This window comes from Solea senegalensis, linkage group LG1, assembly GCF_019176455.1.
Source record: "Solea senegalensis isolate Sse05_10M linkage group LG1, IFAPA_SoseM_1, whole genome shotgun sequence".
Lineage (NCBI taxonomy): Eukaryota > Metazoa > Chordata > Actinopteri > Pleuronectiformes > Soleidae > Solea > Solea senegalensis.
The window spans coordinates 23,499,741-23,517,031 of NC_058021.1; the positions used below are offsets into that span (position 1 = coordinate 23,499,741).

Genomic DNA, 17,291 nt, shown 5'->3' on the forward strand with positions numbered 1-17,291 from the left:
CATCAGCTAATTCTAACAAGTTTTGTTCACGGAAACTTGGTAAATGTTGAAAAACTTTTTTCTTTTTTGATGATCTTTTTTATATATTTAATATACAATATTTAGTAATTTTTTGAATATTTTCTGTTTATGTGCGACACTGGCTAAGTTTTCAGTGAAAAATGGATTGCGCAGATTTTGGCAACAAAGAATTTGTATTTTTTTCTGTTTTTTGCTGAGTCACTAAAACTTTATTTTTTGATGACCCATTTCATGGATTTAATATTTTGTTTATATTTTTTATCATTTTATTGTCATTAATGTATATAAATGGAGTTATGTGCAGATTTACAGTAAAATGTAAATTAAGAGAAAGAACATTAGTGTTCTTTCAAAAGTTAAGCAGTTTATTTGTGTAATTGTTATCATTCATCAGTTATATTTCAACAAAAAACAGCTAAATATATAAATATAAATGGGCCAAAATCAAAAATGATCATTGTCATTAGCCATTTGCACGGTTTCAAACCCCCACCTCTACTTTTGTCCTCTGATGTCCTGCCCCTGCTCTCAGTGGTGGGCGGAATCACAGTTACGACCACGCCAGCCACTCTCAGTCTTTTGGAGAGAGAGAACAAATCCGTCATTGTGCCGTTCATTGTCCTTTGCTGTATTCACGAGTGCGGCCTTTAAAGTGGAGAAAATCACATTTTGAAAGGACGGCGTCATCCTCTGCGGAGAAAGACTTTGTCCTGCTGACAATGGAAAGGGAGGAGTCTACTTCCTGTAAAGTAAATGTTCCTGTTTTTTTTGTGTGGCCCATTGAAACGTGACAGGTGTTATGTTCTCGTGCTTTTATTTTTTTACCTGTCCAGGCTGGTTCTGTCTCACCTGAGTGTATTCAGGATGTTTTTTGTTAGCGGACAGTGGACCTCGTTATTAACGTCTTCAACGCACCTCTGAAGGTTGTTTCACGGATTTATTTCATTGGCATTGACAGAGAGATGTAGTCATGTGGTGTAAATAATAGTGAGTCCTCTGCATGTACAGGTATTTTGTTTTGGAATCATGTAAATAGAGAAGAGAAAGGGTCCTAGAGCAGAACATTGTGGGACTCTGTGTTCTAATGCTACAAGAATTGATTTAAAAATCACAATTTTCATAAACCATATGACAAAATGTCCACCTGATTTTTAAGACATTCATTTAAAATGTAATGGGGGACAGTGTTATCAGGAGTTAAACAGTTGTGTCCACACTAGGCTGCCAAAAGAAGACATGTTTACCTAAAACCTGATTGAAATTTCTTGAAAAATTTGTTTTTCGTAATCGATAATTTTGTCAATTATTTCCTTGAATCATAGATGAGTTTTTTGGTCCAGAAAATGTGAATCAGTGTTTTCCAATCCTTGAATTTTTCATCATCATCATTATTACTATTATTATTATTGTTATTATTTGTAAATCATTATACATCATTACAGTGTAAAAGGAACTATAACATCAATACAGGTGATTGTTATTGAAGTTTTCTCATATTTTTTGCCAATTTTTTGTTATAGATATAAAATAATCATGTTAATGGATGTTTAGCGAATAAAATCATGTTTATTTCTATTATTTTATCTTGAAAATTTCAGTTGTGTTTCATCATAATATATGTTGGAGAAGTAAGGAGTCCTAACCCACTTTCCTGTCATGACAAGGTGTGTTGACAAATGAAACTTCAAATGAAAGAGACAAACGTTTGTCCGATGACACGTTTGTACGATTAAAGTTGATCTACTGCCACAAAACTCAAGTTTATAAACCACTCACTCTCCCACACCAAACCTCATAGAGAAAATCAGTGATTTTAGCTCACAGGGACACAGGAGCTGCTGGTCCTCTGCTGCCTCGTGTGGTCACTTTGTGTCACTGAGGTCAATCTGAACAAACAATGTGACAAAATAAGACATTAGAACTTAGTGATGGAGGCAGCAGTGGATCAAACAACTCCTGTGTGATTTTCTCTGTGGACTTTGGTGTGGGAGAGTGAGTGGTTTACAAACTTCAGTTTCCTGTTGGAAAGAACAAAACATGTTCTTAAAGACATCGTAGACTTACGTTGACCACACTTTTACACTTGGACGCTGAAGCAGCTGCGACGTCTCGTCTGCTGACGCTCACTGAACACGAGCAACTCTTCATTATTGCTAAAGTGAAAGGAATCAATGGCAGCGAGAGAAGCACTCAATCACAGAGACAGACACAGACAGAGAGACGGACAGAGACAGAGAGACGGATAGAGACAGAGTGTGATCACTGATGTTTTTTTAAACAGTGTGAACTCTGATCCTGAAACTTCACAAACTTCAGCTCAAGCTGCAGGGACAGAGGACTGAAGGACAGTGTCCCCGCAGCTAAAATCACTGATTTTCTGTTTGAGGTTTGGAGTGGGAGAGTGAGTATGTGTGTTGTGGGAGAGTGAGTGTGTGCGTGTGTGCGTGTGTGCGTGTTTGTTATTTGTGGGTGAGTGTGTGTGTGTGCGCACGTGTGTGAGTGCATGTGCGTATGTGTGTGAGTGAGCGTGCGTGTGTGAGTGAGGTGACAGATACAGGACGTGGAACTGTGCCATGGTTAAATAATGCAGCAGGTCTAAATCATCAGCTGAATTATGGCGACAGAGCGACTGCATTTCTCAGTGAAGTTTTCCCTGTGACGCGGCTGTCTTCAGTCCAGACTGCAGCTCCTCAGACTGTCTGGAGGTCGACCGGGGAGACGACAGCGCGCTGTTTTCTCTCTTATTCTCACAGTAGAAAAGTGAAATCGTTTGGATGTACATAATAATCTGATTCATTTTTATTAAACTGAAAAAAGGAGCTGGATTCTGCAGAAAATGTTATTATTTATCAACAGTGGTTTGGGGGCCAAAAATGAAAGATATTATAAGTTATAATAGTACAGTATCTGTCCAGTATGCCACTGTAAATGTTAATAAGTCATTAATATATTGTTTTTAATTAAGCAAATCTGTGAAAACTATGTGATTGTTTCACTTCCTGGCAGAAACGGTTCGTTTACAGCTCAGGAAAAAAAAACGACAGAAACATGAATCAGTTTCATGGCTTTTCCCTGAGGCATTATGGGAGTTTTGTCTTTCTTTTGCTTTTAATAAGTGATGAGTTTTTAAATATTTAAATGTCAACGTTTCAATATTTACAAGAGAGCTCGTCTGGCCACCTCTGGCCTCACACACACACACACACACTCACACCTCTGTCTTCACACTTTCACAAACTGACAGCCACTGATAAGACTTTTCTCTGTGTCAGTGTGTGTGTGTGTGTGTGTGTGTGTGTTTGTGGGTGAGTGTGAGTGTGTGTGTGTGTTTGTGGGTGAGTGTGTGTGTGTGTGTGTGGGTGAGTGTGTGTGTGTGTTTGTTTGTGGGTGTGTTCTTGTCTGTCTGCGCTTGTGTGGACCAACCCTTGGCTCTAAATCAGTCACATTATGGGCACAAAATCAAGTCCCCTTTAACATAAATAACTACATTTTAAGGTGAAGACATGTTTTAATGTTAGGGCAGAGGTCAAGGTTAGGATTAGGTTACGAATAATTAATGTAAGTCAATGTCCTCTGAAGTCATGGAAACCGTTGTGTATGTGTATGTGATCTTGTCTTTCTATACTTGTATGGACTAACCCTTGGCAAAACACCTGCCCTTATGTGGACTTTTTCTCTTTTGTGGACATTTTGCCTCGTCCAAAAGCTAGTATGAGCTTCTTTTGTTTTACGATCCTAATGAATGAATAAAGTGTGTGTGTGTGTGTGTGTGTGTGTGTGTGAGGTCTGGAGGGCGTGGCCAGCCGCTGTCAGATATTGAGGTCAGACAGAGAAACGAGAACTCTCTCTGGAGATGAAATAAAGGATGAAAGAGACGGGAGCAGAGGTGGAGACACAGAGAGAGAGAGGGAGTGGTGAGCATCCCCCACAGTGTGGACATGAACCTGTTTTCCACAGCAGCAGCAGCATGGTTTGTCTCAGTGCTGTTTCAGACGACATCAAAGGTTGATGGAGATTAAAAGGAGCGGCCAGACGCTTGTGTGGTTCGGACGCTGATGGACGGGCTGGTGGTGCAGGGGAGAGGTGGGCGGAGCTAGTCCTGCAGACTGACAGATTGACGGTGCAGCAGTGTGTTCTGGGAGGTGAGATGAACTTTGACTGAGTGTCTGCTGTGGTTTTTCATCATTGTTGTCGTCGTGGTTACAGTGCAGCGTGGACTTGGTCACATGATTAAAGTAGTGAAGGACTGAGGTTTGGCTGCAGGACACTTGTCCTCATCATGAGGGCTTCACTCTGTATCTCGTGATCTTCTGACTCTCACAAGGGCTTTGTTGGTCGTCACAGATGTTGGTGAATGTCGGGAAAAGTTAGTTTCAGACGTTAGTGATATATTTAAAGGGCTTTTCCAGAAGCTTCTGTTGAATTAACTCTGCTCTGAATGAACTCACACATCAGAATACTTTACTAATCCCCGGGGGAAATTGTTTTTGTTCCAGATTCTCCGTGCAAAGTGAAATAGAAATACAGCATGAGTGGAAACAAGGTCTTAAGATATAGATATAAATAAAACAGTTAAATAGGTAATAAAATGCAATGAAATAAAATATAAAATACAATAATACAATAATAAAGTAGACAATCTTGAAATATATACAATATACAAATAGTTAACAATGAAATTAGGATGAGTAATTAGTTTAGTTTGTTTGTTATATTTTAGTTTATAGATAACCGTAAGAGTCCGATCATCAGAGGGAGGAGTTGTACAGTTTAATGGCCACAGGCAGGAAGGACTTCCTGTGGCACTCAGTGGTGCATAGAAGAGCATTAGTCTCTCGCTGAAGGTGCTCCTCTAGAGATGCACTATTTTGGATTTCTGATGTTATTACCACAATGTTAGATTATTGTGAAAACAGTGTATCGTCTGCAAAGAAAAGAACAAAAGTGATTAGAAGAAATTAATGTAAATTGTCCTGTCTACGATCTAGAGGGGGCAGCACCATGGTAAACTAAACTGAAAGACATAATCATTTAGGATTTTTGGGGTTATTGTGAAAGAATGTGTATCATCTGCATAGAAAAGAACAATAATGACGAGGAAAAAGCTGTAAAATTAATATAAACCATCGTCTCTTTAACTTAGAGGGGGCAGCAGTGCAAGCCTGTATGACATTAACTCATCAGAAGTTTACATATACTGTGTATAATGTATATACATATATATTATATATAATATGTATATACATATATAAAAACCTGATTTAAAGGCCAAAGATCATATACAATATAATATGTGTATGTGTATTATATATAATACATATACATATATAAAAACCTGATTTAAAGGCCAAAGATTGCAGAATTTGACAGAGAACGAGGCTAAAAACAAAGCTAGTGGGCGCTTAAGACTTTTTCACAGAAGTGTAGCAGGATTGATTTGATATTTGACATCAGTGACTTATTATATTTAGAATGAAATGATGTGATGTGTGTGTGTCAGCTGTTAGCTACAGTGTGTTACAGTATTAACAGAGCGTTTATCCACATACCAAAGGTTCCTCTGTCAGTCTGTCATGACAGACCACCTGCTGCTGGGAGAAGTGTTTTTATCCACTCGTCTGTCACTGCAGTGGCTTCTGTTGTCGTCGTTGTTGTTGTTGTTGCCGTCGTGATCAACATTAGTGTGTTATGACACCAAGAGCAAGGTCACGGGCAGCATTGTTTTCTCTCTGTGACCTCTCTGAACTGTGTTTGTCATCATCTGACTTTGTGTTTTTGTCCATTCTCGCATTTTACAACGAAAACTAAATCTGTCCGTTTTTTTGTACTTAAGACGGCGAGTGTTGCTTTTATATGTCCACGTCCAGATGTTGGCATTGTCTGATCCACTGCACCGGGGGTGCGGTGGATCAGAGATAGAATGGGACACACTCCAACCGGATGAGAGGGGATTTGATCCCTGGCTCCTGTCGTCTACATGCTGACGCTTCACCCCTGAGTGTCAACTTGTGACTGACAGCTGCAGTTACAGATGCTCCTTATGAGTGAGTGAGTGAATGAATGCGTTAGTGAGTGTGTGAGTGAGTAAGTGAATGTGTTTGTGAGTGAGTGAGTGAATGTGTGAGTGAGTAAGTGAATGTGTTAGCGAGTGAGCGAATGTGTTAGTGAGTGATTTAATGTGTTAGTGAGTGGCGAGTGAGTGAGTGAATGTGTTAGTGAGTGAGTGTGTGAGTGATTGAATGTGTTTGTGAGTGAGTGTGTGTGTGAGTGAGTGAGTGAATGTGTTTGTGAGTGAGTGAGTGTGTGAGTGAGTGGTGAGTGAATGTGTTAGTGAGTGAGTGGCCAGTGAGTGAATGTGTGAGTGAGTGAGTGTGTGTGTGAGTGAGTGAGTGAGTGAATGTGTTAGTGTGAGTGAGTGAGTGACTGAATGTGTTAGTGAGTGAGTGAGTGTGTGTGTGAGTGAGTGACTGAAAGTGGTGAGTGAGTGAGTGAGTGTGTGAGTGAGTGACTGAATGTGTTAGTGAGTGAATGTGTTAGTGTGTGAGTGAGTGAGTGAGTGAGCGAGCGAGTGAGTGAGTGAATGTGTTATTGTGTTAGTGAGTGAGTGAGCGAGCAAGCGAGTGAGTAAATGTGTTAGTGAGAGTTTTTTATGAGAACTGGAAATCCAGGCAGAAAAATTGAGTTTGTGTTTCTGTCTTCACTGAGTCAAATCCTGGAATCATCGTCTGGGGAGGAGGACGAAGAGGAAGAGGAGGAAGAGGAAGAGGTGTTTATGGATCTTAATGAGCTCATCTAAATGTAAATGAGCGTGGAGGTGGAGACGGTGTGTTTGTGTGTGTGTGTGTGTGTGTGTGTGTGTGTAAACTGTTCATTCACAGTTTGAGTTAACTTCAGTTCCCTCAGCGTGTTTTACCTGCTCAGTAAACGTTAAATAGTAATTCAAAATAACAGAATAGAAAATAGAACAATATAAATGAACCAAATAACTGGTTTCTAAAGACCTGCATCAAACCTGGTCCAAACTAGACCCATTTCTGACCCACATCTGATCTGAACTTGGACCCAACGTGGTGTAAATGCAGCTTTAACTTAACCTATGTGACCTAAACCTGGTCCAGACCTGACCCAGCTGTGACCTAAACCTGGTCCAAACGCTGTTGGTTATTATTTTCATTTAAAATAGTTTCTAAATGAAATATCAGCTGTGTGTGTGTGTGTAAACATCCAAACTATGTTTCCATTTGTGTTAAAAATACAACTAAATAAAAGTGTGGCTGATTTGTTGTCATGGGTAAAATTAGAGGACGTTGAAGTGATCGTCGTAAATAAACTGTTTCTACATTACTGTTATTCTCGTCATGTAAAAACATGAAAGAACAAAAGATCTAAGATGTAAGGATATCAAAAATAAAACTGGTCTAAACCTGGTCTAAACCTGGTCCAGCTTTGATGTAAACCTGGTCAAAACCAGACTAAACTTGGTTAAAACCCAAATCTGACTCAAATTAAAACTGAAGACACAAGAAGACCAAAATCTGTCTATAATCTGGTCCAAATGTATTGCAAAAACTGTCCAAACCAGACCCAGCCTTTACCTAAACCCAGCCCAAACCAGACCCAACCTTTACCCTCTCACACGTTTCCTCTTTACAGTGGGTAAAAGTTGAGTCTAATTAGGACCATGTTTAGGTAAAGAAACTACCAACCTTTACCTAAACTGGATTTAGGTAAAGGTTGGGTCTGGTTTGGACTGGGTTTATGTTAGTTTCACTGACTGTCCTTTACTTTGTGACATTTTTGAAAGAATGGAAAGAAGTCGCCTTCCTCCTCGTCCTCGTCCTCATCTTCGTCTTCGTCTTTGTCCTCGTCCTCGTCTTCATCTTCATGTTCATCTTCATCTTCATCTTCATCTTCATCTTCATCCTCGTCCTCGTCTTCATGTATTGATGATGATTTCACACTGAAAATAAAACTCTTGTATAAAGTTCACGTTTCTCTACGTGAAGGTTTGAGAGTCTTGAGGTCAGTGATAAAGACAAGGACGAGGACGTCCAGCGTATCTCTGTGTCTCTGCTGTTCATATGTGTCTCTGCTGCTTATCTCTGTCTCTGCTGCTTATCTCTGTCTCTGCTGCTTATCTCTGTGTCTGCTGTGTATCTCTGTCTCTGCTGTTTATATATGTGTCTCTGCTGCTTATCTCTCTGTCTGCTGCTTCTCTGTGTCTCTGCTGTTTTCTCTGTGTCTCTGCTGCTCTCTGTCTGCTGCTTATCTCTGTGTCTCTGCTGCTTATCTCTGTGTCTGCTGTGTATCTCTGTGTCTCTGCTGTTTATATATGTCTCTGCTTTCTCTGTGTCTCTGCTGCTGCTTATCTCTGTCACTTATCTCTGTGTCTGCTGTGTATCTCTGTCTCTGCTGTTTATATATGTCTCTGCTGCTTATCTCTCTGTCTGCTATCTATGTGTCTCTGCTGCTTATCTCTGTCTCTGCTGCTTATCTCTGTGCTGCTTATCTGTGTCTGCTGTGTATCTCTGTCTCTGCTGTTTATATGTGTCTCTGCTGCTTATCTCTGTCTGCTGCTTATCTCTGTGTCTCTGCTGCTTATCTCTATGTCTGCTGCTTATCTCTGTGTCACTGTGCTTATCTCTATGTCTGCTGCTTATCTCTGTGTCACTGCTTATCTCTGTGTCTCTGCTGTTTATATATATGTGTCTCTGCTGCTTATCTCTCTGTCTGCTTACCTCTGTGTCTCTGCTGTCTCTGTCTCTGCTGCTTATCTCTGTGTCACTGCTGTTTATCTCTGTGTCTCTGCTGATTATCTCTGTCTGCTTTTGCTTATCTCTGTGTCTCTGCTGCTTATCTCTATGTCTGCTGCTTATCTCTGTCACTGCTGTTTATCTCTGTGTCTGCTGCTTATTTCTGTGTCATTGCTGCCTATCTATGTGTCTCTGCTGCTTATCTCTGTGTCTGCTGCTGCTCATCTCTGTGTCACTGCTGCTTATCTCCATCTGCTGCTACTTATCTTGTGTCTCTGCTGCTTATCTCTGTGTCACTGCTGCTGTCTGCTGCTCTCTGTGTCTGCTGCTTATCCCTGTGTCTGTATCTCTGTGTCTGCTGCTTATCTCTGCTGTCTCTGTGTCTCTGCTGCTTATCTCTGTGCTCTCTGCTGCTTATCTCTGTGTCTCTGCTATCTGTGTCTCTGCTGCTTTTCACTGTGTCTCTGCTGCTTATCTCTGTGTCTCTGCTGCTTATCCCTGTGTATCTCTGTGTCTCTGCTACTTATCTCTGTGTCTGCTGCTTATCTCTGTGTCTCTGCTGCTTATCTCTGGTTATCTCTGGGTCAACTGCTTATCTCCATCTGCTGCTTATCTCTGTCTCTGCTGTCTGCTGCTTATCTCTGCTTATCTCTGTCTGCTGCTTATCTCTATGTCTCTGCTGCTTATCTCTGTGTCTGCTGCTTATCTCTGTGTCTGTTGCTTATCTCTGTGTCTCTGCAGCAGGATTTGTCTCTGGTCCACATGAGCCCATATGGTTTATGTTCAGGCTGACAGTTTGGTTGTGGGTGAGTGACTGAATGTGTGAATGAGTGAGTGAGTGAATGTGTGAGTGAGTCAAGTGGACTCAGGAGGACACAGGTGGACTCAGGAGGACACAGGAGGACTGTGTGTGTGTGTGTGTAAACGTCCAAACTATGTTTTCATTTGTGTTAAAAATACAACTAAATAGAAGTTAAAGTGTGGCTGATTTGTTGTTGTTGTTGTCAAATTAAAGGACGTTGAAGTGATCGTCGTAAATAAACTGTTTCTACATTACTGTTATTCTCGTCATGTAAAAACATGAAAAACAGCATTTTATAGAATGAAGAAAATGTATTTCTATGTTTGCTGCGGCAAAATCTCATGTTTCAAATGTCAGGTGTTTTTTATGGAATGTCATAAAGAACCCTTTTTAAGGATTCAGATGAAGGACCTCGTTGGTCTGGTCTGTATACTTAATATCTTTTTTTTTAACTCTTTTATATTCTGTTGTGAGTTTACATGTGGACCTGTTTGTACCATCTGTGCTGCTGATCTGGACCAGGACTCTCTACAAGAAGAGATCTTGTGTCTTACTGGGAACTTCCTGGATAAAACAGAGCAGATGTTGAATAAATGTTAGTATTATTATATGCAGAGCCGGATTAACGCAAAGGCAAACTAGGCACGTGCCTAGGGCCCGATTGGCAGGGGGCCCAGACAGAGGGACAATCAAAACCTAAAAATGACTTGGTCCGCGTTTCAAGACGATTTATGCTCCTCGTCCTGATGACGCGACGCTGTCAGGGCGTTCTGAGGACAATCTGCTACGATCAACAGTCGCGCTGGGGGCAGGTTGGGCGGGGTCCACTGTAAACGACCTTCGCCCCGAGCCCTTCCAAGCCGATCTAGAGTCGGTCGCGGCGCACCACCGGCGGAGGAAATTTCATGTCAAACTTATGTGTGACACTGCACTATAGAAATGACTGAAACGTAAAACTAATAAGCGTGTTAGTCCAAAAGACTAAAACTAAGACTAAATCTAGAATGGCTTCCAAAAACAACACTGCACAGTACACCATGCAGAGAAACATCCAGACCAGTGGAGAAAACTGCTGAACAGTCCAGACCAGGAGCTGAGCTGCTGAGTGTTGAATACCAGAAAATGGAAGAGAGGTGATGCTTGACATCTTTACCACGACAGCACAGTTTCTCTTACTGCAAATTTTATTGGTCTTTGTATATTTGACTATTCAATTTAATCAACTCATTTAATTAAGATTTTCTGCAAAATGCAATAGCTTACAACATTTATTGTTATTTGCTCTGTTTACATAGCAATTCTGACACCTATTGGTGATTTACTGGCCTTAACAATGACACTTGCAATGGATAAGATAAGGATCATTTAATAGCATTTAATAGAGCCTTGTAGTAACGTATAAATACAGTAATAAAAATCTTATTTCGGCATACAAAGAACCAACTCGTAACCAAAGACTACGCTATGTAAAATGTAAATTAACTTTTATTAGTAACTTTGGTAAGTTTCAGATTTCAATTCATAAATAACATCGATGGAGGGGGGCCCAAAAAATATAGTCTGCCTAATATAGTCCATTTATTTAATCTGGCTCTGATTATATGGTATGTAATGAACTGGGTCTGTGGTTTACTGTGGGTCAGTTACAGGCTAAACCTCGAGTCTTCGTTGCTCACGTTATTTACCCAGAATGCCGTTTGGCAGTGATGTGCTGGCCCACTGGTTCCCGGCTCGTGGCTCATCACTGAGATCAGGTGTAAAACGTGTCGTACGCTGTGATGGTTTTATACTCGTGGTTTTGTGTATAATCTGCTGGGATTATTGCAGTTGATTGTGAACGGTGATCTAATCCAGACCTGGGAGGAGAAAAAAAACACAAACCTGCTCTGGATTCTGTTTATTTTTGGAAGAACTGTTGAGTCGACGCTAGCTGCTCAAGTTCTTCTCTTCTTCACACATTATATATATATATTTTTATTTTAGTAAATAATTAAAGAAAACTGCCGTTGTGTCTGGTCCGTGGAGGCCACCGTAGTTTGTGGAGGCTGTGGAGACGTTGACGTGAGATTCCGTGCAGAACAACAAGCGAGTAAAGTTAAAACAAGAGAGAGCAAATGACGACATGATGTCTGGGAAATGAAGTCTCACCAAAGACAAAGACTGACTGTGACCAAGATCCAAGGACAAACGTTGTCCTCCATCTTAATGAAATGTCAGCACATTCAGACCTTGAATTTGTGGGAATTGGTCCTGGAAAGTTCTTGAATTTAATGTCAACCAAGGGTACCCTGTGAATGTTTGTTGTCGTCGCACCGGTACGACATCATGCTACACAGCCTTCGGGCACAGCCCGCACCCCTCAAGCACACCCCTGACTCAGGACTTTACCATTCCAAACCGTACCATTATTTTGAGACTGGACAAATAAACTGTGGGCTGCGGTGTGCAGCGCTGGGATCAGCTGCTCAGTTGTTACTGAGGAAGTGTAGCTGCTGCTCCTCTCTACATTTCCTGGCTAATGCAGCTGCTCAGTTGCTCCGTTTCCCCCCAGAGATCACACTCGGAGCCAAAGTCCGGGTCAACACTTCCTCCTCCAAACTGCAGCTGGTGGATGTAATAGAATCAAGAAGGAAGCCTATCCTGTGAAGACGAGAGCTGTACCATTTCTCTGCACACACTGCTGATCTCAGTACATCACCTGTCTGAAGTCTGAATCTTTTAGGTTAAACTGTTGTTCTGGAGTTTCTTTACATTTATAAATAGATGCACTGTAAAGCTGCAAAGTCATAGACTTTCAGTCAAACCAGTGGAGTCGGCACCTGCTGGATTTTTGGGAGAATTCATGTTTCAGGGGTTGCAGTTATGTAGCAGATGATGTGGTCATGATGGCTGGCATCATCGGTCGATGACCTACAGCACAGTGGATTGCCTACTGCGGCTGGGGAATGACTTTTACCCCAAGTGAAGAAGTTGTGGGAACAGTGGAGCGTGAGATTGGCCAGAGAATCGGAGCAGCAGGAGCGCTATTGCCTTCACTCTACTGCACCGTTGTGATGAAAAGGGAGCTGGTCAGTCTTCGTTCCGACCCTCCCCTGTGGTCATGACCAAAATACGAGATTGTGGGTGCAAGTGGCTGACCTGGGTTTTCTCAGAAGGGTTACTGGGTTCTCCCTTAAGCCTGTGTTATACTTAATGCCCTGTGTGCGTTGAATTGCGTGTTCATATCGTGGACCCAGGTACACTTGTTTCACTGGTACACGCATTCCTACCAATGAAGAAGAGAACGATGCTATAGCTCCCTCAGATACAACTGGTTCACAGCTGAGAGGCCCATGGTGCAGGGGAGTCAGGGTGTCCGCCGGTTCAAGGGTTGCAAGATCGATGCTCGGATGACTGTCCTTGGCAACTTCTTCTGTTGTCAAAATGTTTTTTCTGCTTGGTGATCGGGGCTTATACTCCACCTACCTTTACCAGGCCTTTAGAGATAGGAAGAGAACCTCAGCGATCTGGGAGGAACTCAGAGTAGAGCCAATGCTTCTTTCTCTCCTTTAAAGGAGAGAACCTGGGGATCCACTGCTAGAGCCTCAGATAAGCGATTGACAGTGGACGGACATGTTTTAGACACTTCTTCACGGCCTTCTCTTGCTCGACCTTGTGAATACAAACCCTGTGGATAAGTACTGTAGCTTTTAGCAGGGTTAGCTAAGGCTCTCTCTCTCTCACACACACTCAGTGTGTTAAAGTCAATAGTCTTCCCGGACATTAAACCGCCCATTTTCATTTTCTCCATAGCAGATTTGTTAGAAAGGCTTGTTCTCCCCTGATGATGCAGCACTCTGTCTGTTATCGACTGCTGAAGGTCTGAAGTGAACTTTCTCACGAGTGTCTTCACAGGCATCTGTGATCCGTTTTAAACCTGGACAACCTTCAAATGTTGCCCCTGTGTTTGGGGATTTTTAGAGCTGAAGGAAAAAGTGAGAGTGGAGAAAACTTTGAAGCTAAAATAGTCCAAAAATCTGCGGAGTCATCAGTGGAAGAACAAAGGTTTTTGCTTCTGTGAATAATGTTCTCCAGTCTGAGGTGGACCAGGATCTGCAGACCCGAGGTCAGAACAGCCTCCTCTTAGTGCGTGTGTGTATGTATTTGTGTGTGTGTGTTCCCAACGGTCCAGGATCTGCAGCCATTAAAAATGTGCCTACAGAAGAGATTCTTAAAATAGATGAGGGTAACACACACACGCAGACACACACACACACACACACACACACACAGCAGTGTGGACTTACTTTCTGCTTTCAAGTCTAGGATGGAGTTACCTACTTTATACGTGTGTGTGTGTGTGACAGTGTGTGTCCTCTGCTCATTGTCTGTCCAAACACGTTTCAACAAAACAAACAAATTGGTCCGTTTGTCACAGTCACCCGCACATACATTATATCTCAGCATTTATCGCTCTGCTCTGGCTCACTTTTTTGTTGGCAGTTATCGCCTGGCAACCAGGAAACATGGGAGCTGCACATCCCGAGGGCTCCGTGTGTGTCTGTCTATGTGTGGATGTTTGTGTGTGTGTGTGTGTGTGTGTGTGCATATGTTTGTGTGTGTGTATGCGTGCATGTGTGTGTGTCCATGTGTGTGTCTGTCTGTGAGTGTGTGTGTGTGTGTCTGTGTGTGTGTCGTGTGTGTCCGTGTGTGTCTGTGTGTGTGTGTGTGTGTGTGTGTGAACAACAAAGGCAGCATCAGTAGCTACAGTAAATGTCAGCAGACACCTTCAGTCCTTTGTGTTTGCAGACGAGGTCGACCTGTGTGTGTGTGTGTTTCAGTGTTTACACACACACACACACACACTGAGCAGCAGTGAGGACAAACTCAGACGGGGAGTCTTGTGTGTGAGGAGCATGAGTTTTTATTCCTGTTGTTGCTGTCGTTATGTTCGGTGAGTACACGTGTGTGTGCACATGTGTGTGTGTCAATTCTGACTCAGCGTGTAGTTAGTGTAAACACCTGCTGCCTCTGAACACACACACACAGTGACTGCAGGTACTGTGTGTGTGTGTGTTCAGAGGCAGCCCTCGCTCCTGGGGGACTCCTTGGTTCTTGGGCGTTTCCTCTTGGTTAAACTTTGAGCTAATTTGTGTTTGTGTGTTTTTGTCGACATAAGGCTGTGTGTGTGTATTCAGTGGTCTTATTGTATAATTCTAATGAACTTCTGTGTTTTTATTCAGCTGTTGCTCATTATCTTAGCATGCTAACATGCTTAGCTAATATGGTTACCATGGTGACGTGATGTGTGTGAGATGTTCCCCTCACTGTTTTTGCTTCAGTACATCTGCACAACTTTAGTCAACAACAACAACAACACACACATACACACTCGTACATGATGACAGATGTTAGTGTTCACTGTATGTTTAGTTTCCTCTCTGCTCTTTCTCCTTTTTAGGTGCTGCAGAGATGCAACACTCCTCCTGCTCCTCTTCCTCCTCCTTCTGCTCCTCCTCCTCGTCTTCCTCCTCCTTATTCTCTCTCTCTTTTCTGATTTTTCTTTTTCGTCCTCACATTCATCTTTTCTCCTTCACTTCCTCTCTCTCTCTCACAGACTGTATATGGTCATGGACACTCAGTGTTTGTCTGTTCTCACACACACATACACATGCACAAGCACACACACACACACACACACACGCGTAAAGACGTGTTGTCCTCTCTGTGTGTTCTCGTGCAGGTGATATCACACAGAAAGGTTATGAGAAGAAGAGATCCAAGCTGATCGGAGCCTTCTTCCCTCAGTCACCAGGTAAATGTGACTCCTCCCCCTTTTTTTTTTTTTTATATTCCACCCCATAATGAACAGCTTCAGCTTTATTTTTACAGTTTTCAGAACAAGAAAAAAGTCTCAACAACTTTAAAATAGATAAATAAATAGGAACTTGGGATGACGATGATGATGAGATGATCACTCTCCCACACGCACACACACACACACACTCACACACACACACACACACACTCACACACACACACACACAAACACACACACACTGCTGCCTCCATCACTAAGTTGTAATGTGTGATTTTGTGAACCCTGTGTTTTAAACACCTCATTCAAACATCAGTAACACAAAGTGACCACACGAGGCAGCAGAGAAACCTGCAGCTAAAATCACTGATTTTCTCTCTAGGCTTTGGTGTGGGAGAGTGAGTGTGTGTTTACAAACTTCAGTTTCCTGTTGTAAGAGTGTAACAATGATGTCATTGAGACATTAACCTGATTTTTTCTCAGGAATGGATCCGCCCTCGAGTCAGGAGAGGAGACCGCCCGTCACCCCGTCCTCGTCCTCACGCTACCACCGCCGGCGCTCGTCAGGCTCCAGAGACGAACGCTACAGATCTGGTGAGACGTGTGTTCTCGTGTCCTCGGTCACTAAAATAAAGACTTGTCTCCTTATTGTTAGTTTGAGTTTAATCTAAACCTGAAAGTAAACAGAAGTGAAACCTTGTTTGTGTCCAGATGTTCACACAGAGGCCGTGCAGGCGGCGCTCGCCAAACACAAAGAGAGGAAGATGGCTGTGCCCATGCCGTCCAAACGCCGCTCCCTGGTGGTCCAGACCTCCATGGAAGCCTACACACCACCAGGTACACACACACACACACACACACACAATCAGCTGAGGAATGAATGAGCTTCAACTTCAGAAGGTCAACAAGACCAAGACCACATCAAGACCCAGCCAGGGTGAGATGAAGTCAGGACCAAGACTAAGTCAAGACCAAGACCAGATCAACATAGTAGAGACCAAGACTACACCAAGTCCAAGACTATACAAAGACCATATCAAGACCAAGTCAAGACCATACCAAGAACATGGAAGTAAAGATAAAGTCAAGACCAAAGCAGGGTGAGATTAGGGAAAGACCAAGACCACATCAAGACCCAGGCAGGTGAGATAAAGTCAACCCCAAGATAGTAGAGACCAAGACTACCCAAAGACCAAGACCAGACCAAAACAATACCAAGATCAAAATAGTAGAGACCAAGACCATACCAAAACCAAGACCGTGGAAGTAGAGATAATGTCAAGAACCAAGACCAAGACAGGGTGAGATCAGGGAAAGACCAAGACTGTTTGCAAATGGTTACAAAATGTTGTAAATCACTAGGACTGTATGTTTATCACTCATGTGAAATATTAATGATTTTCATCCATTCCCGATTTTTATATTCATGGTTAAAGTTCGCCAGTGATTTTTATCACGATACGCGATGACCTCACACACGGCGTTCTTGTCTTTTCCTGCTCAGACACTTCCTCAGGCTCGGAGGGCGAAGGTCAGGGCGACGGCGATGAAGGAGATGACGGTGAAGAAGAGGACGGAGGCGGCGGCGGCGGAGGAGGCGGGACCTCGTCCAGTCGAGAAGGAAGCATCAGAATGGAGCACTGGATCAGCCGGGCCATGCACGGTACCTCCTCCACCACCACATCTTCCACCGCCTCGTCCTCCTCCTCCTCCACGCGCAGTGGAGGCAGCGGAGCGGCCGCCGGCAGGTTAGCCGACGCCCTGGTGCAGCACGTCCACATCTCCGCCCACCATCACCACCGCCAACGGCAACGCCACCATCACCACCACAAGACAGGTCAGAGGTCACCGTGCACTCACTCACTCACTCACTCACTCACTCACAGGGATCCACGATGTTGGACTTAATTCAGGAATA

General features: G+C 42.8%; 1 protein-coding gene across 4 annotated transcripts in view; it reads left to right on the forward strand.

The window, feature by feature from the left end:
• The window catches only part of LOC122767168 (disco-interacting protein 2 homolog C), an 89,214-nt gene that overhangs the window by 26,474 nt on the left and 45,449 nt on the right, over positions 1-17,291 (forward strand). For 2 of the 4 annotated variants that reach the window (XM_044022560.1, XM_044022567.1), the window contains exons 2-5: positions 15,299-15,370; positions 15,857-15,967; positions 16,085-16,210; positions 16,878-17,210. In XM_044022560.1, the coding sequence (XP_043878495.1) occupies positions 15,299-15,370; positions 15,857-15,967; positions 16,085-16,210; positions 16,878-17,210 (642 nt within the window). Of the gene's footprint in view, positions 1-13,221; positions 13,682-14,270; positions 14,510-15,298; positions 15,371-15,856; positions 15,968-16,084; positions 16,211-16,877; positions 17,211-17,291 lie in introns of those variants that run through there. The other 2 variants (XM_044022584.1, XM_044022577.1) reach the window with 2 other exon arrangements.